The following is a 22,212-nucleotide window of genomic DNA, read 5'->3' on the forward strand; positions in this document are numbered from 1 at the left end:
GCAAACTCCATTGCTGGATGTCTCAGTCCAAACAACCAGTAAGACAGGAATACAGTACCATCCATCAAAAAAAAAAAAAAAACAACAACAAAAAATTACGTTACAGATGAAGGAGCAAGGGAAAAACCTACAAGACCAAATAAATGAAGACGAAATAGGCAACCCACCTGAGAAAGAATTCAGAGTAATGATAGTAAAGATGATCCAAAATCTCGGAAACAGAATGGAAAAAATACAAAAAACATTTAACAAAGACCTAGAAGACCTAAAGAGCAAACAAACAGTTATGAATAACACAGTTACTGAAATTAAAAATACTTTAGAAGGAATCAATAGCAGAATAACTGAGGCAGAAGAACAGATAAATAAGCTGGAAGATAAAATGGTGGAAATAACTGTCAAGGAGCAGAATAAAGAAAAAATAATGAAAAGAATTGAGGGTCGACTCATAGACCTCTGGGACAACACTAAACGCATGAACATTCAAATTATAGGGGTCCCAGAAGAAGAGAAAAAGAAAGGGTCTGAGAAAATATTTGAAGAGATTATAGTCGAAAACTTCCCTAACATGGGAAAGGGACTAGTCAATCAAGTCCAGGAAGCACAGAGAGTACCATACAGGATAAAACCAAAGAGAAACACGCCAAGAAACATATTAATCAAACTATCAAAAATTAAATACAAAGAAGAAATATTAAAGCAACAAATAACATACAAGGGAATCCCCATAAAGTTAACAGCTGATCTTTCAGCAGAAACTGTAAGCCAGAAGGGAGTGGCAGGACATATTTAAAGTGATGAAAGGGAAAAACCTACAACCAAGGTTACTCTACCCAGCAAGGATCTCATTCAGATTTGATGGAGAAATTAAAACCTCTACAGACAAGCAAAAATTAAGAGAATTCAGCACCACCAAACCAGCTTTACAACAAATGCAAAAGAACTTCTCTAGGCAGGAAACACGAGAGAAGTAAAAGACCTACAAAAACAAACCCAAAGCAATTAAGAAAATGGTAATAGGAGCATACATACGATAATTACCTTAAATGTAAATGGATTAAATCCTCCAACTAAAAGATATAGACTGGCTGAATGCATACAAAAACAAGATGCATATATATGCTGTCTAGAAGAGACACACTTCAGACCTAGGGACATATACAGATGGAAAGTGAGGGGATGGAAAAAGATATTCCATGCAAATGGAAATCAAAAGAAAGCTGGAGGAGCAATACTCATATCAGACAAAATAGACTTTAAAATAAAGACTATTACAAGAGACAAAGAAGGACACTATGTAATGATCAAGGGATCAATCCAAGAAGATATAACAATTGTTAATATTTATGCACCCAATATAGGAGCATCTCAATACATAAGGCTAATACTAACAAGCATAAAAGGGGAAATCGACAGTAACACAGTCATAGCAGGGGACTTTAACACCCCACTTTCACCAATGGACAGATCATCCGAAATGAAAATAAATAAGGAAACACAAGCTTTAAATGACACATTAAACAAGATGGATTTAATTGATATTTATAGGACATTCCATCCAAAAACAACAGAATACACTTTCTTCTCAAGTGCTCATGGAACACTCTCCAGGATAGACCATATCTTGGGTCACAAATCAAGCCTTGGTAAATTTAAGAAAATTGAAATCATATCAAGTATCTTTTCTAACCACAACACTATGAGACTAAATATCAATTACAGGAAAGAAACTAAAAAATACAAACACATGGAGGCTAAACAATATGCTACTAAATAACCAAGAGCTCACTGAAGAAATCAAAGAGGAAATAAAAAAATACCTAGAAACAAATGACAATAAAAACACGATGACCCAAAACCTATGGGATTCAACAAAAGCAGTTCTAAGAGGGAAGTTTATAGCAATACAATCCTACTTCAGGAAACAAGAAAACTCTCAAATGAACAAACTAACCTTACACCTAAAGCAATTAAAGAAAGAAGAACAAAAAAACCCCAAAGTTAGCAGAAGGAATGAAATCCTAAAGATCAGATCAGAAATAAATGAAAAAGAAATGAAGAAAAAAATACCAAAGATCAATAAAACTAAGAGCTGGTTCTTTGAGAAGATAAACAAAATTGATAAACCATTAGCCAGACTCATCAAGAAAAAAAAAGGAGAAGACTCAAATCAGCAGAATTAGAAATGAAAAAGAAGTAACAGCTGACACTGCAGAAATACAAAGGATCATGAGAGATTACTAGAAGCAACTATATGCCAAAAAAATGCACAACCTGGAAGAAATGGACAAATTCGTAGCAAAGCACAACCTTCCGAAACTGAACCAGGAAGAAATAGAAAATATAAACAGACCAATCACAAGCACTGAAATTGAAACTGTGATTAAAAATCTTCCAAAAAACAAAAGCACAGGACCAGATGGATTCACAGGTGAATTCTATCAAACATTTAGAGAAGAGTTAACACCTATCCTTCTCAAACTCTTCAAAATATAGCAGAGGGAGGAACACTCCCAGACTCATTCTATGAGGCCACCATCACCCTGAGACCAAAACCAGACAAAGATGTCACAACAAAGAAAACTATAGGCCAATATCTCTCATGAGCATAGATGCAAAAATCCTCAACAAAATGCTAACAAACAGAATCCGACAGCACATTAAAAGGATCATATACCATGATGAAATGGGGTTTATCCCAGAGATGCAAGGATTCTTCAATATATGCAAATCAGTCAATGTGATACACCATATTAACAAATTGAACGATAAAAATCATATGATAATCTCAATAAATGCAGAAGAGGCTTTTGACAAAATTCAACACCCATTTATGATAACGCTCCAGAAAGCAGGCATAGAGAGAACCTACCTCAACATAATAAAGGCCATATATGACAAACACACAGCCAACATTGTTCTCAGTGGTGAAAAACTGAAACCATTTCCTCTAAGATCAGGAACAAGACAGTTGCCCACTTTCATCAGTATTATTCAACATAGTTTTGGAAGTTTTAGCCACTGCAATCAGAGAAGAAGAAGAAATAAAAGGAATCCAAATGGGAAAAGAAGGAGTAAACCTGTCACTGTTTGTAGATGACATGATACTATACATAGAGAATCCTAAAGATGCTACCAGAAAACTACGAGAGCTAATCAATGAATGTGGGAGAGTAGCAGGGTACAAAATTAAAGCGCAGAAATCTCTTGCATTCCTATACACTAATGATGAAAAATCTGAAAGAGAAATTAAGGAAACACTCCCATTTACCATTGCAACAAAAAGAATAAAATATCTAGGAATAAACCTACCTAGGGAGAGAAAAGACCTGTATACAGAAAACTATAACTCACTGATGGAAGGAATTAAAGATGATACAAACAGATGGAGAGATATACCATGTTCTTGGATTGGAAGAATCAACATTGTGAAAATGACTATACTACCCAAAGCAATCCACAGATTCAGTGCAATCCTTATCAAACTACCAAGGCATTTCTCACTGAACTAGAACAAAAAATTATACAATTTGTATGGAAACACAAAAGGCCCCGAATAGCCAAAGCAATCTTGAGAAAGAAAAATGGAGCTGGAGGAATCAGGCTCCTGGACTTCAGACTATAGTACAAAGCTATAGTAATCAAGACAGTGTAGTACTAGCACAAAAACAGAAATATAGATCAATGGAACAGCGTAGAAAGCCCAGAGATAAACCCACACACATATGGTCACTTTATCTTTGATAAAGGAGGCAAAAGTATACAATGGAGAAAAGATCGCCTCTTCAATAAGTCGTGCTGGGGAAACTGGACAGCTACATGTAAAAGAGTGAAATTAGAACACTTCCTAACACCATACACAAAAGTAAATTCAAAATGGATTAAAGACCTAAATGTAAGGCCAGACACGATAAAACTCTTAGAGGAAAACATAGGCAGAACACTCTATGACATAAATCACAGCCAAGATCCTTTTTGACCCACCTGCTAGAGAAATGGAAATAAAAACAAAAATAAACAAATGGGATTTAATGAAACGTAAAAGCTTTTGCATAGCAAAGGAAATCATAAACAACATGAAAAGACACCCCTCAGAATGGTAGAAAATATTTGCAAATGAAGCAACCGACAAAGGATTAATCTCCAAAATATACAAGCAGCTCAACATCAAAAAAACAAGCAACCCAATCCAAAAATGGGCAAAAGACGTAAATAGACACTTCTCCAAAGAAGATATACAGATTGCCAACAAACACATGAAAAGCTGCTCAGCATCACAAGTCATTAGAGAAATGCAAAGCAAAACTACAATGAGGTATCACCTCACACTGTCAGAATGGCCATCATCAAAAAATCTACAAACAATACTGGAAAGGGTGTGGAGAAAAGGGAGCCCTCTTGTACTGTTGGTGGGAATGTAAATTGATACAGCCACTATGGAGAACAGTATGGAGGTTCCTTAAAAAACTAAAAATAGAACTACCATACGACCCAGCAATCCCACTACTGGGCACATACCGTGAGAAAACCGTAATTCAGAAAGAGTCATGTACCACAATGTTCATTGCATCACTATTTACAATAGCCAGGACATGGAAGTAACCTAAGTGTCCATCAACAGATGAATGGATAAAGAAGATGTGGCACATATATACAATGGAATATTATTCAACCATAAAAAGAAACAAAATTGAGTTATTTGTAGTGAGGTGGATGGACCTAGAGTCTGTCATACAGAGTGAAGTAAGTCAGAAAGAGAAAAACAAATACTGTATATTAACACATATATATGGAATCTAAAGAAAATAAAAATGTTCTGATGAACCTAGGGGCAGGACAGGAATAAAGACACAGACATAGAGAATGGACTTGAAGACATGCAGAGGGGGAAGAGTAAACTGGGACGAAGTGAGAGAGTAACATTGACATACATACACTACCAAATGTAAAATAGATAGCTAGTGGGAAGCAACCGCATAGCACAGGAAGATCAGCTCCGTGCTTTGTGAACACCTAGAGGGGTGGGATAGGGAGGGTGGGAGGGAGACGCAAGGGGGAGGGGATATGGGGATATACATATACATATAGCTGATTCACTTTGTTATACAGCAGAAACTAACACAACATTGTACAGCAATTATACTCCAATAAAGATGTTTAAAAAAAAAAGAAAGAACACTAGAAAAAATAAATAAATAAAACAGTGTAGAGATGCCACAAGTGTTCTTAATAAACATTGGTGTCTCATTAGTGATAAATCTGAAATGAATTTCTTACTTTCTTCTTTATGATGTTCACTGTATTGGCAGCAAATAATAATGAAATGGTAGATTTAGGCTTTCAATTAAGAATATTACATAAATAATCATGATACCAAGGAACAGTTAATAAGACTTACAGCTGCCCGGTAAGCTTTTTAATTTAAGGCGTTTACTAGATTTTCTTTTCTTCTTCTTTTTTTAATAGGAAGAACGATTTTATGCCCAAGCATTTAAGTTTTTTTCCATTTGTACGAAAGAAGGAAAATAAACTGTTGAAGTAATTTTGTATTATTTTGTATTTCAGTTCGAATAGCCAAAATTATGGTTTACACTAAAAATTTTAATAAGAGATGAAATCAGTGCCCTCATCATTGTTTCACAATATTGACTTCACTTTTTCTAAAAGGTGTAGGATTAGAGCAACACATCCTTAGCTAGCAAGTGAAATACCATTTTGACTGTTAACATGAGTCACTTGTTTAAAATTGATTTAGTTTCTCTTGTTAACCTTTTAGATTTATGATTGGCTTGTGGCAGTGTGGAAACAATCATTCATCTAGTGCCCTTCTCACATATAATAGTTTAATAGGGTATTTAAGCACAATCCTTACAGTGGGGAAAAATTTAAAGGCAGTGGTAAAAGTTCTCCTCTCCCCCAAAGCAGTGTAAGGAAGATCTTTGATAGTATATCCATAAGGTTCTTTTCAAAATAACATACTTCATAAAATGAGATGGAAAGTTGTAGAAGTTATGCAGAGAATGACCTTAAGGAAAAGACTACATGAAAATGTATAGGAGTCTTAATTTTGTAGAATAGCTAATTGAATTAATGAGATAATGATTTCGTTTTGTCTTTGAGTACCCAACTTGAATTTGACCTTTCAAGAATTTTATGCATTAAAAGACAAAGTTTAAATTTGGAGCAGCATTATAAAAATATGAGTGAGGAAATGTTCTTCTGGGATAAGTTGCTCTCCCTTTTTCTTGGGAGGTGAACTTAGATTCTGCGTTTTGAGATCATTTTACTATCTTCCGTTTCTCATTAAAACTTAAAAGAACATAGAATATTCTCCAAATTTGAATTTAGGATTTTGTTGAAGGCAGCAGGGAAAGGACCTTATTTTTATTACTGTAGGTTCGTCCTATGAGTGACACTGTCAGAGGTGGCAGTGCTCTGATGGGTCTTCTTACCACCTGACCTGGATGTTTCCTGCTCTCAGCTGGAGCAGTGAGTGGGCTTGGGGAACTGATTGAGACCTATGGAAATCCATAAAAGGCTGCCTGAGAGCTTCTTTTATAAGGATTTATCTTTAGAACTCTAAGATTTTCAGAGGGATGCAGCATTTTGTGCTAACATAGAAAGAAGCCTAATTATTGTGGTGAAAACATAATTGTGTATGTGTGATAAGTTGAACATAGGTTTTGACTTCTCAATAGTGAAGGGAGATAAATGACACTTGGTCAACCAGGAAGAAAGTTTAAAGGAGTCAGAGACTCGAAGACAATAGATTTTCCAAGTTGATGGCTCTATTCAGCAGTTCCACAGTGGCAGTGAAAGTATTCGAGGGTCGTTCCTGGAATGGGGTTCCCTTTCTCCCCAAATGTTCATAAGTAGTAGTAGTAGCCTACCCTGGGGTAGACAGAGGCCAATCTACTGCTGTGTTTCTCTATTGCTCTTCGCTGCCCCCCACCCCGTACTGTATCATTCACACACAGCACACCTCTGTTCAAATTGCCCTTCACAAGCTCACTGCACACAGGGATTCCCAGGGGGGTGTGGTACATGGGGGCTGTCTCAGGATGCAGGGAATTAGGCCTTTGCAAACTTTTCTATACTAGGTCATTCTGCCACTTTAATGACTCTCCCTACCTCCCGACCTCTTTCCCGGCACATTGGTAATTTTCACAATCTTTGGTATAATTTTAAAGAGCATTGATTGGCCTCACTCTGCTTGGGTGTATGACCTCAGTTGCACAACTTATCTTTCCAGAGCCTCAGTTTCTTCCTGTGGAAAATGGGGATGATAATATGTACCTCTGGGGATTGTGGTAAAGATTTCATGCCATGCTGCCTGTCGTTGCCACATACATCAGCGCATGTTGAGCCCCAAATATATATGGAAGCCACATTATAAAATAATAATAATGATATTCGCAAATTAGCAGAGCCTATAGCACCTTGAATTGGTGGCCCTGGATTTTAAAGTGTCTTTTCTACTGCATGCCTTAAACTCTGTCCCTTTTCATTGTTATTTTTATATTATTTATTTATCTTTGTCACCTGTAAGTTTCCATATAAATCAGACTTTTGTCATGAATTTAGGAATAATCAGAGGTGTTTGTTGCTTATAACTTTTCAGTAGCTTCTGAGAGATTTTTGAATTACCAAAAAGTTCTTGAAGTCACTATGTTTGTTTCGCAGGTGTAATTGAGCCCATATTCCTAGATTTAGAAGGTAGGAAGATGGTATAGGTTCATCAGTAGTTTATGGTTAGATCCAGAGACAGCCCACAAAAGACTCATGGGGGAGAAAAGGAGAGGAGCATCAGTGGTAGAAGTAGCATCTTGTCACATGCTTCTTGTAGGAAACTGAGCCACCTCCGTTTATGAAAACAAGCACAATTTGTGTGTTGAGAGCAATGCGAAGAGAAACCAGGCAACTAGCAAAGAAAGGAAAAATGGAATATTCTTTATCTTTGCCATGGTTTTCGCTTGTTTAGTGGTTGTATTCGTGTTTGTTGTAGGGCACCGAATCCCAAAGACCAGACCCAGGAGTTAACCCTCTGACCCTCAAAACCACTCCAGCTCTGTCTTTCAGAGATTGAGGTCTGCTTTGTGTGCACGACCCTTCAACGTTAGCTTTTACCATGTTGGTGAGAATAATTTACCTGTAGATCCCCTTGATGGGACTCTTCTTTCTCTTCACTTAAACATAACTCAACAGGAAAACCTGTAGGTTCCTATTAAAAGTCGTAGGGGCATTTAAATGTGTTACCCCATTGTTTTATGTAAACATGTAGATCTTGGTGAAGAAGGGGTGAAAATGAGTAAAATCATGATCCCTATTTATAAAATCTCGGCTTAGAAAAAAATGTAGGCAGATTTTTTTTTTTAAACTAGCTTTATTGGTCCAGAAATTTGTTTGTATTTCTATACAGATTTAAAAAGTTGTATTATAAAATAGATAACCCATAAGGACCTACTGTATAGCACAGGGAACTATATATACTCAGTAGTTTGTAATAACCTGTAAGGGAAAAGAATCTGAAAAAGGCTATATATATAACCGAATCACTGTGCTGTACACCCGAAACTAACACAACATTGTAAATCAACTATACTTCAATAAGAACAAAATAAAATTATTTTAAAAAGTAAAAAGTTGTATTAGCTCAAAAAGTACTGGCCTTTCTAAAATACTAAATTGGTCAAGTCCTTGAAAGGCTTTTCCTCTGTGGCAAATTATCCCTTAGATTTGTTTCAGTCACCCCTGGCCCTAATCTACCTCCCAGCTAATGTCCTGTGTTCTTCCCGCTCATCTCCTGCAGTCTGGAAGTTCCAAGCTGTGTGAGATTCCTAGATTTACCACGTTTCACACTTGTCCTCACTCCACTCACGCGTCTGCAAATGTCAGTCCCTCTCTCTGCCCGCCTTTGTCAAGATGGCCAGCAAGAGGAATTGCTAGTCTTCTGGCAGCTCTTCTCTCTCAGGACTCACTCTGTTGGCCTCCAAGACTAAGTGGCTTCTTATCTGGTGCTTAAAAGCTTCCTATGTGGTGGTCTGCGGGTGTTTATCTCACTTGTACCTTGGCTGTCTCTGTTCTTCTCGGACCTCTCCTTATCAACTGTGAGCATCTGTGAAGGATGGAGTGGATTCATTTTCAGTTGTCACTCAGGGACGACTCAATCACTTGGCCAGATTACTCCCCCAAAGGTTACTACAACGTTTGCTTGTTTTCCTTAGAAAACTGAGCCAGACTTAAAATGTAGAGTGGAGGTGAATTATTTGTCCATAACTCTACAACGGTAGCCTATCTGAGTGGGTTTTTTTTTGCCTTTCAGTCTTTTTTCTCTGCATTTTTACTTAGTTGTGAGCATAGTATGTATCTTAAATATCATACGTATTATAATGGTTTTTTGTTTGTTCGTTTGTTTGTTTTGCTGCTGCCTCATCTTCCTAGTCATCATCGTTAGTGGTTCTTTACAATTTCACCTAGTAGATATAGCGTTATGTGCTTATGCATTTCTTTAACTTCGGATATTTAAGTTTCTTTCCTAATTTTTAGTACATATGGCTTTAATAATGGTAGATTGTATACAGTTACAAATTAAGAATTCCAGATCAAAATAGGAAGTGAGAAGGGGATGCTGGAATCTGAGGACACTGTTACCAGGTTGGATAGGAGATGCTATATGGTTCAGGCTCACAGACTGACCCAGGACAGGGAGCAGAAGCCCATAGACACAGACAGGAGCCCTGGCTATGTTTATAAATGTTTCTTTCTTCCCATTCTTGACCCATCAAGAAACAGTGTGGGGAAGCATAGAAAGGAGCCAAGAATTTGGATTTAGAAGGTCTTGCTACCACTGAGATCTGTGTCCTTTGTGCTGCTTTGGAACTTAACTGCTCTGAACACTTCTTCGTCTGTACAGAGGATGTCTGTGGCATATGATTCGTATAAGAATAAAATGAAATTCAACAGGGGCAAGTGAAATAGATTTGAGGGATCCTTATTGTGGGCTAGGCACTGGAAATGTTTTGTGCTATTTCATCAAATCCTTAAAGAAACTCCATAAAACAAACTGAAAGAGTAACTCACTCCGAGTGCTGAGATCCAAACCCAGTTCTTCCATCCTCCAGAGACTTTTGTTCTGAGGCTTCCTAGAGAGACACCGTCTCAACAGATGAATCTGTGATCTGAAATAGTGCAGAAGGGCCAATTCCATGGTCTCTCTACAAAGGATAGTTCAGAGAAGAAAAGTATTTAGAAAGATATGAACATATTGAGATGTTTGTACTATTTTTATTACTGACAAATATTGCATAAAACGATTCAAATCTCTAAGAAATAGTGAATCCAGGTGCCAAAGCCTGACTTCCAGCTATGACCTCGGTGTGAGAGAGGCAAAAATAATTGGTTCTGTAGATGGAGAATTAACCAAGTTCCCATGAGAGGATGAATGGGAAGGGCATCAGTAAGAGTAGACTTTTGTAAAGAACTGGGCTTGATTACATCCCAGGGGCTCTGGCATTTCTACAGAGATGCAGGTGTTACAGACCTGGAAGAAAGAGGGAGAGGCCAGTAGTTCTGGGAATGTCAGGATGAATCAGAATGAGGCACAACCCAGAGCTGAGAGACTAGCTGGGAGATGTTTACAATCTTTTAAACAAATAGGAAGGGAAGCTATTATATTACAGAGGTAAAATTGACGAGATTTATCCACTTATTGACATTTTTCTTCTAAAATACAAGTCAGATTGTGTCAGTCCACTGTAGGATTAAGAGCATTTGTTTTGGAATCAGTATTCCTGGGTTTGAAGCCCTAGCCATGTGACCTTGGACAAAGTTCCGTAAGCTACCTAAGCTTCTTTTTATTCATCTGTGAAATGGGAAGAATAATAGTAGCATTCATGGCATAGGTAGGTTGGGAGGATTAAATGAAATAATGCATGTCAGTGACTTAACATAGTAAGTATGAGTACAGAGGAAGTGCTCAGTGTAGGTTTATTATTATCATGTCACACCCTGCTTAAACATATTCTATTGGTCTTCACTAACTATTGGGTAATGTTCCAAACCCTTGTAGTCCTCTATGGTCTGGCTCGATTCCACTCCATAATCTCTGTGCCAGAGGTCTAGATGTCTTCAAGAGCCTGTCAGGTAAGAAGCAAGTTAGGGCTTCCCTGGTGGCGCAGTAGTTGGGAGTCCACCTGCCGATGCAGGGAACATGGGTTTGTGCCCCGGTCCGGGAGGATCCCACATGCTGCGGAGCGGCTGGGCCCGTGAGCCATGGCCACTGAGCCTGCGTGTCCGGAGCCTGTGCTCCGCAGTGGGAGAGGCCACAACAGTGAGAGGCCCGCGTACCGCAAAAAAAACAAAAAAAGCAAGTTAGGTGAGGCTATGGCAAACTGAGGATCACATGCTCCATCTAAAGAGGACACCTGCCACTCACTATGGTAGATCTCTGCTTTATGGGAAGGTGAGCCTAGTGTGGTTACCTTTGAAGAGATGTTAGAAACCTGGACTTCATATGAAACCTCCCAGTTATTAAATGTGAACAACTAAATCAGAATTTTTAATCAACACTCTAAACAAAGCCTGTCTGCAGGCTGGATACGGTTGCCAGCTTGCACCCTCCGTTTCATGCCCTTCCAAGGCCTTGCAGACTGCTTACTTTTCCTTGGAGAGACTTTATTCCTTTGTGCTTTAGTGCTTTGAGACGCTAGTCACTCAAGGCCTGGATTGGCCTTGGTTCTTTCTCTCTGGAACTGAATTGTCCTTTTAGACTTGACTCAACCTAACTATTTTCTCGAGCTCATCACTTCCTTTTTTGTGATGCCAGAGCATTGTAGGGATCATTCTATTTCAGTACTTAAGACATGCATTTGCTTTTTTATTTAGAAATAATTATCAAGCACCCAAATGCATACCAGATACAGTCGTAAACTGGAGTCCCTGCTCCTCTGGTGCCTGTATTCTGGAGTGACGTTCATGTATTGGTCCTCCCATGAGAAGGTGAACTCCTTGAGGGCGGGGACCATGTGCCGTTTGTCTGGTTTCCTCAGTAGATACCCAGTGTATTAGTGTCCTCTTGCTGCTGTAACAAATGTCCACAAACCTCATGTCTTAATACAAGCTTATTATCGTACAGTTATAGAGGTCAGAAGCCTGAAATGGGTCTCACTGAACTAAAATCAGTGTGTCAGCAGGACTACATTTCTTCTGGAGGCTCTAGGGGAGAATCTGTTTCCTCACCTTTCCAGTTTCTAGTGCATTTCTTGGTTCATGGCCCCTTCCTCCATCTTCAAAGGAAGAAGTGTAGCATCTTCAAAACTATCACTATGACTTCCTTTCCTGGTCTCCCTCTTCCACTTATAAGGACCCTTGTCATTACATTGGGCCTACATGGATACTCCAGGATACTCTCCTAACCTCAAGTTCAGCTGATTAGCAACTGTAATTCCATTTGCAACCTTAATTACCCCTTGCCATATAATGTAATATGTTCACAGGCTCTGGGGATTAGGACATGGGCATCTTTGGAAAGGACATTATTCCTCCTACCACAGCTTGGAAGCTGAATAAATGAATAGTGAATGATGAATGAAACTCACAGAGGGTGGGAACCAGTGTTGTGCTAGCTGCAGAAAGGCAGAAAAAGTAGTAAATGTCTCTTCCCTGAAGGAGTTGATGATCAACTGAATCAGGGAGGGGGTGATTGGAGGTCTTCCAAACCTTCCTTCTCAGTTTAAACATCTCTGACTCTTGCAAGCTTTCCCTGACATCCCAGATGAAGATTAAGCCCATCGTTTTGTGCTCCCAGTGCACCCTCTTCTTAGGAATACTTCATCACACTTGTGATGCTGGTTCAATAAATGCCTCCCACTTGATTTTATAGGTAATGAGTACGATAAAACATATGTCTTATTTCTCAATGTATAGTATTGAGAGGAGTGCCTGGCATATGGTAAGTGTTCAACAGTTTGAGACAATGAATGAATGAATAAATAAATGAAGAATTAGAGGAAAATTAAGTATTTAAACCACCTACTAGTTCTGCACTGGAGCTTTGTAACCTGGGACCATGGACTTTCTGACATGGCATGCAAAATTGGGAAGGCAAGCATATGTACTTTTTTTTCCCAATGGGGAGCAAAGAGCATTTATCAGATTCTCAGTGGAGTCCATGACCAAAAAAAGGTTAAGAAGCTCTCTAAATGTGCAGAGTTCAGAGATGAGATAATTTGGTCATGGTACAGAGAAGGAGGATATTGTCATGGAAAAGACGGATGGAATTCTCCCTGCAGCTAATGGGGCTTTTTGTATCTTTTCTCCCCTCTAGGAGAAGAGAGTGTGTTGCCTCTTCTGACACAGGAATCTAATTCCAAAGCTCGGAGGGGTATTTTAAGAAGAGCTGTCTTTTCTGAGGACCAGAGAAAGGCTCTGGAGAAAATGTTTCAGAAGCAGAAATATATCAGCAAAACAGACCGAAAGAAACTTGCCATCAACTTGGGACTAAAGGAATCACAGGTACTAATGAGCAGGAAGATATCTACTGCTCCTGATTTCTGAAGGAATCCAATGATATCCATTCATTTGGTAACTATCTGTTGTAGTAGGCATAGCACTGGACCCTGAAGCATTATTGAAATGACTTGCATAATTTTTTAGTGGGTGGAAATATATGTCACAATTCCTATTTGGAAATCGGTCCCTTTGCTGAAGAGGTCTAGGTTTTCGCCTGATTAATTCTTCCCAATTGAAGAGAAAAGCGAAGGCTTGTGGCATTTACATCGTTACATTGTTTGCTCTGTTTTCAGAGAAACAGGTTACATAATTGCCTTCAAAAGCAGGAACCAATTTTCCTGTCTTTTTCTTCATTTCCAGTCCAAAATCAAGGCATGAATGAGTGACTCATAAATACCCCTTAATAGATTTCATTATTTTGCACTGTGGGCTTATGTCAAGTACAGTCAAGTAGTTTCACATTTGCAACCTTTACAAACCTTTCTTGTACAATGATATTTCACATAATTTTGAAATAGACTTTCTAGCTTTTTGGGAAGTGCAGCATACTCCATTTAAAGTTTGGCCTACTTATAAATAATTAACAGTATAAGGCACTAGCATTTTCCTATTTAATCCTTATTGTAATCACCATATGAAATATCCCCATTTTCTAGATGAGGAAATGTAGAGAGGTAAACAGAGGTCCATGTCACAAAGTGGAGCTGCTTTGGAACTGGGCTCCCACTCCAGGCAATCTGACTCTGGAGTTTGCATTCTCTTTAACCTGGAGCCACCATGTACAGTTGTGCAGGATGTTCACTGCACAAGGCCATTTGGCTAAGAGGGATGGCAGCAACTGAAATGCAGCAGGTACTCTGCTTGTCAAACTGACTTTCCAGGTGCAAGGCTCCTTCCACCTGGAATTTTTGAATCAGCATAAAGGCACTGAAGGGCTAGCAGAGGCTCTGTGTTAACCACCATGCTCTACTGTACTTTCCTCAATACAAATGACCTGGTTTCTAACTTTGGATGTTATTAAACTAGTTATTTTTGGATGAAACCCTTCTTAACCTTGCTTCCTTTCCCTAGGGAAGTGATCTGTCCCCCTGTCCCCCGACTTTTTATAGTCGTAGGAAGCAGTACGAGGTGTGGTAGAGGATAATTGACCTAGATCAGCCAGTCTGTGTTTTCCTCGTGTGTGGGACTAATGAGCCCATAACCTTAATTGACTGCTCTGTGCCTCAGTTTCTCACTTTAAAAACAGGGACAAATATAGGAATTCTGTCTATGTCACAGAGCAATTTTGTGTCTGTGACAGACAAATCAATAGGTGTATCTTGGTGGTCTATTGTGTGTAAGACACTATGCTAGGTAAGAGGGAATATTGAGAAATACTGATTAAGATAAGATAACAAACTGTTTCCATATTTGTATGTTATCTCCCAGTTGTTATCCATAGGCACATAGTTTTACATAGTCGATTATATCGTTTTTAAAATTCAAGTGCCTCAGGAATGAACGCTTTTTGCCTTATTGAATTTGGCGAACAGCTCGGAAGTAATTTAACGTTTTCTTATTTGCATGTACACTATATCTAATTACACAGTTACTACATGGTATTTATTACGGTAAATTCAGACAAAAGGGAGATTGGTAAAGTTAAAAATGAAAACACATCTGTTCCCTTTCCAATCCAACTCCCTGGTTACTACTGTCATTTATACATGGCTCTTGTTTGAGTTTATTGGCATATCATGTATTATTTTTAAAATAAACTTATATGTGTGTCATATATGCACAAACATAAAAACACAGGTACTTTCATAATGACTACTATGTGCCCTTACATTTGATGTTATTTACAGATAATAAAAGTAGCTACTTTTGCTATTTCTGTTTTACAAATGAAGCTGAGACCTAGAATCGTGTATATAATTTTAAATAAAAATGGCATCACACTCTGCATATATTTTAACATCTTCTGAAGGATAATACAAATCACTTGTGTAACCAGCACACAGCTCAAGAGGTAGAACATTACCACCGGGCCAGGAGCCCCCTGCCTGCCCCCTCCCGGTCACTACCTTCTCCTTTCGAACTTTGAACAGCATAGATTAGTTTTGCCTGTTTTTGTGCTTTATATAGGTAGGCTCACTCAGTCCATCTTCTTTGGTATATGGCTTCTTTCACTTACCATATGTTTGCGAGATTCATCCATGTGGCTGTGTTGTAGCAGTAGCTCATTCACATTCATTGCTGTGTAGTATTACATGGTATACCAGGGTTTACCCATTCTAATGGTGGGTGTTTGGATTGTTCCCATTTTGGGGCTATTATGATTAATGCTGCTGACCGTGAGTATTGTTTTGTCCTTTGCTTTTTCTGCCCCCACTCAAATGGCATGGGATACATCCTTCCATGTCTGCATACACATGTACTTCATTCTTTTTTAGTGAGTGTCTCCGAGCAGACCATTACATGGATATACTGTAATTCACTTAGCCATCCTCAGCTTTAAGTTACTTCCTGGTTTTTACTGTTGCATATCTTTATGCACTTTAAAAATATTTCTGTAAGATAGGGAACTAGGAGTTGGATTTATAAGTTAAAGTTTATGTACATTTTAAGTTGTGATCAATTTAAAAATTCCTTTCCAAATATTGTATCAAGATATTGAATTATATCAAATTTTACTCTTACTAATAAAGTCCTTTTTTTGCAATCCCTCCACTATTTAAATTTTTGAAAATGTTGCCAACCTCATGGGCAGTTGTGTCTGTTATTTTTTTCCTAATTATCAGAACTCGGGAATCTTTTGATCACTTTACTGGTCATTTTTCATCTGAATTTAACCTTTTCGTGGCTGCACCATTTTTTTTTTCTATTGTCTTTTTGTTGATAGATATGCAGCAATTACTTTGGCTGTTAATCAAAATATTTGGAATATTACGGTTTGTAACATTTTCCTGTTAACAGCTGCCACAAAAATCCCCTCCAAGTTTGTGGCTTTTTTTTATTGTGGTAAAATACACATAACATAAAACTTACCATTTTAACCTTTTTGAAGTGTACAATTCAGTGGCATTAAGTACATTCACCTTGTTATGCAGCTGTCACCACCATCCCTCTCCAGAACGTTTTTCATTTCTCGAAACTGAAACTCTGCACCCGTTAAACAATGACTCCCCATTCCTCCCTCCCCCCAGGCATCAGGCAACCACCATTCTACTTTCTGTCTCTGTGAATTTGACTACTCCAGGCACCTCATACAAGTGGAATCATACTGTATTTGTCCTTCTGTGACTGGAATATCTCACGAGGCATAATGTCTTCAAGTTTCATCCATGGTGTAGCATGTGTCAGAATTTCCTTCCTTTTTAAGACTGAATAATATTCAGTTGTATGTATATACCACATTTTGTTTGTTCATTCATCCATCAGTGGACACTTGGGTTGCTTCCACCTTTTGACTAATATGAATAATGCTACTGTGAGCATTGTGTGTACAAATATCTCCTTGAGTCCCTGCTTTTAATTCTTTTGGGTAGTTTGTGGCTTTTTCATATGCTTGTAGCATCTTTATTTGTACAAAGATTTCTCTTTTTTTAATGTAGTCAGATCTAGTTTTCCCTTTGTAGCCTTATTTTTTATGTCATGCTTAAGAAATCATTCATCTCCCCAAGACTGTAATGATCATCTCTACATTTTCTTCTAGAATTTTTATAGTTTTGTATTTATGTTTAGCTGTTTAATCCATCTGGAATTTGCTTTTGTATTTGTTGAGAGATAGAAATTTTATTTTATGATTTTTCCCAAATATGTACATTTGTCCCAATGCCACTGATTATGAAGAAAGTCCTTTCATGATTTCTTTTAAATTGAGATATTACTCAAAAAATTTCTGGATATACAGAAAAGCTAAGAGGAGAAGAAAATAATGTGGTGAGAAAGACAAAATTCACTAATGGCAACAAATAACTGTCTTGGTGAAAACCCATTGGAAATAGTTGGCAGGCATTCTGGGAGTAAATGCCTACTGCAAATAATAAATGAGTTTGTGAACAGAAGCAAATGCTCTGCTATGTATGCATTAGGACTGGTTTCTTGTGAAAAGCCTGAATCACAGGATTACAACTGAGATGGCAGTCTTTCGGACTCAGCTGCCTGTGGTAGGTTTCTTTTGTAGCCATTTTGGACATTGCCCATCACGTTGAAAGAATGAAAGAATTGTTTTGCCAATCTGGAAAGACCATCTCAGGTAGAATTTTTTACTTCATTGGGAGAACTATCTGGTTGGTACACTTTAATAATTACTTCTTTAGGTAAAAATTTTCCAGTTTTTGTTCTAAAAATAGAAAGCTACTAAAAAAGGGTGCAGTGCAATGCACAGGAAAGCAATGTGATTGGCTTTTAAGCTGTCAGGAAACCAGTTGTGAAGTTTCCTGCTCAAGCACAGTTGACTACACAGTCAGAGGGAGGTTAGTAGTAAAGAGGGACTCAAGTGGGGTGGGGGAAGGTACGGCTCAAATTAGAAACTACCATCATAAGCACTTTTAGGTTAATTACAGTCAATTGTTATTTATTGAGCCTAATTCTTTGAGTCTGATCAATCCTGGAAGTACTCGAACTTGGAAATTATATAAAGCCTGCAATTTATCCAAGCATTATAAAATGTAATCTTAATTTAGTCTCCAGAAGCTTCTGATGAGGTCTGAATGTTTATAAGAGCCTCAACGCTGGAGTGGGACTTTCACGGATTCTAGTATAAATGCTTCTGTTTTACTAGCTATGTGACCTTGAACTGGTTCATTGTGTTGAACCTAAGTTTTCTTATGTGTGAAATAAGGACTTCTTGCAGTCATTGTGAGGATCAAATTGCATAATCCAGGATGAGTGCCTGGCCTGACACCTGGCACAAAATAAACACTCAGATGCTATTACTAGTCAATAACATTTCCTTTGGATAAATAATTTAGCACAGACTAAATGAGGTTTTAAAATATCGAAGAGAGTTAAATCAGTCTTGAAAGATGTCTGACTTTCAGGATGTCATCAGCTTACCACAGTTGTTTTGTTTCATAAGTGTGTGGAGATGCTGTACTAAAGTAATTTCTCAGATACTTCTGAAGTAAAAAGCCACAAGCACTTTGCTAGGCTGGCTCTCAGGATAAGGTATTCTATGGAAGGCACAGTGGAAGAAATTACAGTTTAAAATGCTGAAGTGAAGTAACGTGATGTAAGTGATCATTTTGTCCGATTACTTTATCAATAGGTGAAAATCTGGTTTCAGAACAGAAGGATGAAATGGCGGAATTCCAAAGAAAAGGAAGTGCTTTCCAACAGGTGTATCCAAGAAGTAGTCCTTCAAGAGGACCCCCTCTCAAGATCTGCTCTGGGTTTCCCTTCTCCATGTCCTTCACTCTGGGAAATCTCCCAACAGCACTCGAGTCCAAGATGGAGGGAGAATTCACCAGAACCTTCAGAGAGACTAATCCTGGAGAGTCCAGGGGCATTGGCCCCAGAAGCAAAGTCACTGCAAGGTGCCTTATATTTGTGTTCTGAAGAGGATGCCAGAGACAAGGGTGTACTTACTGGCTCAGTGTGAATGGAAGCATTCTGCCACGTTAACGTAAAGAACAGTTAACTATTAACGTTTGGACTCTTAAGCCTGCTAGCTTGTGTCTCATCAGTGCCTAAAACCTAACACCTTTGGAGTGAAGCATGGACTAATGTTTTAGGAAACGCTCTCCAGTGTTCTCTTATTTGGGTCCTAGACGCAGACTTAATTTGTAAGTGGAACAGAATCTCCCAGAAAGTACGATGGAACTGAAAAGAACGAGAATAATGGTCAGCTCAGTCCTTACTCTGAATATGTGTATATATGCGTGTGTCTCTATGTGTATATATATAAATATTCATTAAAATACATTAGTAGAAATTAGTTTCTCTCTAAATAGTGCATTGAGCAAATTCACTTCCTTTTATATGAAGAAAAACCAGCGATGACTGAATGTTTTTAATTTTTTGAAAATTATGTGAAATTTGGACTTCAGTACAAATTTTCATATCAAAAGAACATTTTTTAAAAACTCTCTACTTTCTGGTTTCTTTCAGTATCCAGATGTAAGTGATTTTTAACAACTCAGCTCAGAGATCCTAATCAAATGAGCCACTATTAGATACATGCACTGAAAGTATGTATTTAAAATTAATCCAACAAGCAACTAGAAGAATTTCTGAATGTAACTGTTAGTACCTTTAATTTCCAAGGCTCTGGACTTTATCAGCCTATCAGTGAGGGAGGGACCCATTTAACTAATGATTATCATTTGATCTCTTTTCTGTAAGGATGGGTCTTAATCAGGGTCTGCCAAATAAAATGCCTTTAAGGGCCTGTCAGGTAAATAGAGGGCATGACTCACCTAAAGATATTTGAATTTAATAATTTTGAAATACTGTGTTGGCTGAAGAAAACATCTGTGCCAAGCAGTTTGTGACCTCCAACCAAGACTTAAAGAAGTGTCACAGCTCTTAAAATGTTCCCAACTGGGCTTCAAAACCCGATACTGATGGGATCTATAGTGATTTCTGTTTGCACTTTTAGTTATAGACTCAATTTTCCATCTAGGTGGTATGCAGTATATATTAGGTTATTTTTATGTATTAACAAAAACATCACCACAGATGTTTTATGTTTCTTGAGTACTCTGAAATAGTATTATTATAAAATTGCATTTCTGGTAACGATTTGCTTGGTTCATCTAGAATTTTTTATTCCAGGTCCAAGAAAAAATTATGTTTCACTTTGAAGGAAATGAGGCAGAAAAAGGAAATGATGTGGTTTTGAACTAGGTTGTTATTAATCTGTGGACAAGAAACATTAGTAGAAGTTCATGATGTGGAATTTTGTTAGTGAGAAAGCTGCATAAAGAGAGTAGCTTCTAATTTGCTTACGTTCTTAGCTATAGACTTTGAGGGTTTAGAGTTTTAGCAAAGGTAACATTTCAGATGGTAATGTTTTTTGTCAACACCAGGGAATTGTTTTGTATGAATGGAACTTGATTTGGTGTATGCTAGCTTATGTCTTTATCACAAGATCAAAAATCATCTCAGAAGAAGATTGTCTCAGTCCCTCTTTGTGGGAAGCAGAGGCAGGGATCTGCTGACAGCAATTTAAATTTTAAAACCTGTCTTAAAATGATTTATAATATGGTTTCTTTTCTTTGTATAATGTTAACCTCATTTACATTTATCAGGTCCTTTCTGTGTGCTGGAGACTGCTAATAAGCCTTTAATGTGGATTAACTCATTTAATCCTCATGACAATAACCCTATGAAGTGTAGGGACTCTATTACTGTTAGAATTCTTGTTACTCAGACAAGGGACCCAGACCAGTATGGTCAGGGTGATTTGCCCAAGGTACTGAGGGTAATAAATGGGATTTGACCCCTGGCAGTCAAGTTTCAGCTCTTGAAATCTAACCAACCATGCGGGGGTGTCTACCACTGTGAATGTATTCACCCAGCTATCAGATGCATTGTAAGACATACATTTTGAGGATTGCAGAGAAATTTATTAAAGAAATTCAGAAGCACGTTGTACTTTATAATCTCTTACTTGGGGAATGATTTTCTCTTCAGTATCTTCTCTATTAATTTTGAAGTTTGGGGAAAGTAAAGAATCACAAAAGTCTTCAACTTTGAAGTCTCTGTAGAGAGTAGTCACTCAGGAGTGTTTATGAAATGGAAGTGTATTTTTCTATCACTTGTTGCTAGAAATCATAGAGTGCTTATCTATGGTCAATGTTTCTTGAGAATAATTTAAAAATCAAATGAGAGAAACCTGCGTCTTGGCCATCCGATTACCCAGGTTTTAGAAGTGAGCTACTTGGTGCTTAAATGATCTTCCCCCAGGGTTTCATCTCGAGCTCTGAGACCCAGCGGGGGCTTCTCTCTGTATGATTAGCCTGATAATCGTATACACAGATACATTTTTTTTTTTTTTTTTTTTTGCGGTACGCGGGCCTCTCACTGTTGTGGCCTCTCCCGTTGTGGAGCAACAGGCTCCAGACACGCAGGCTCAGCGGCCATGGCTCACAGGCCCAGCTGGTCCGCGGCGTGTGGGATCTTCCCGGACCGGGGCACGAACCCATGTCCCCCGCATCGGCAGGCGGGCTCGCAACCACCGCGCCACCAGGGAAACCCACAGATACATTTTTTAATTGGCTTCTACCTCAGAGTGTGTTAAAGGCTTAGGAAAAGTACATCTTGGATGAATATATTAGGGGTACTTAGGAAACACACACAAACACACACATGGTCCACAGGCATATGCTTGCTGTGCCTTGATTTTGCCTTCATTTACCCAGATTGTTGGAGAGAAGTGCTGAGCTTCATATTCTAATTGACAAGGGTCTCCTTTCCCCTTTAACTTGTGCTTTACCAACGCCCCCTCCACCTACAGTGTTCTTACACGTGTATTTCCCTCTGTTTTCTAAATGCAGACTCCTTTTCTCCAAGCGATCACATATGAGTATGTTTTCTGTCTGCTTTCCAGACTAACACTACTCTAGAAAGCACCAGGACCATATAAGCCCGCAGGCAAAAGTGTTTAAAATTTTTTATTTCTAATTAATCTTAGGTGGAAGAGAAGGAAAAAAATGAACACCATCCTTCAGCTTTTATACAGGAAAATATTTTATAACGCTAAGTATAAAGGGT

At 38.2% G+C, this 22,212-nt stretch overlaps 1 protein-coding gene across 1 annotated transcript in view; it reads left to right on the plus strand.

The window, feature by feature from the left end:
* Positions 1-19,429, plus strand: part of DBX2 (developing brain homeobox 2) — a 38,734-nt gene extending 19,305 nt beyond the window's left edge. The window contains exons 3-4 of the mRNA XM_065887851.1: positions 13,325-13,512; positions 18,764-19,429. Coding sequence (XP_065743923.1) covers positions 13,325-13,512; positions 18,764-19,096 — 521 coding nt within the window. The 3' untranslated portion in view covers positions 19,097-19,429. The remainder of the gene's footprint in view (positions 1-13,324; positions 13,513-18,763) is intronic.
* Positions 19,430-22,212: the final 2,783 nt, after the last annotated feature.

Source organism: Phocoena phocoena, chromosome 11, assembly GCF_963924675.1.
Source record: "Phocoena phocoena chromosome 11, mPhoPho1.1, whole genome shotgun sequence".
Classification (NCBI taxonomy): Eukaryota; Metazoa; Chordata; class Mammalia; order Artiodactyla; family Phocoenidae; genus Phocoena; species Phocoena phocoena.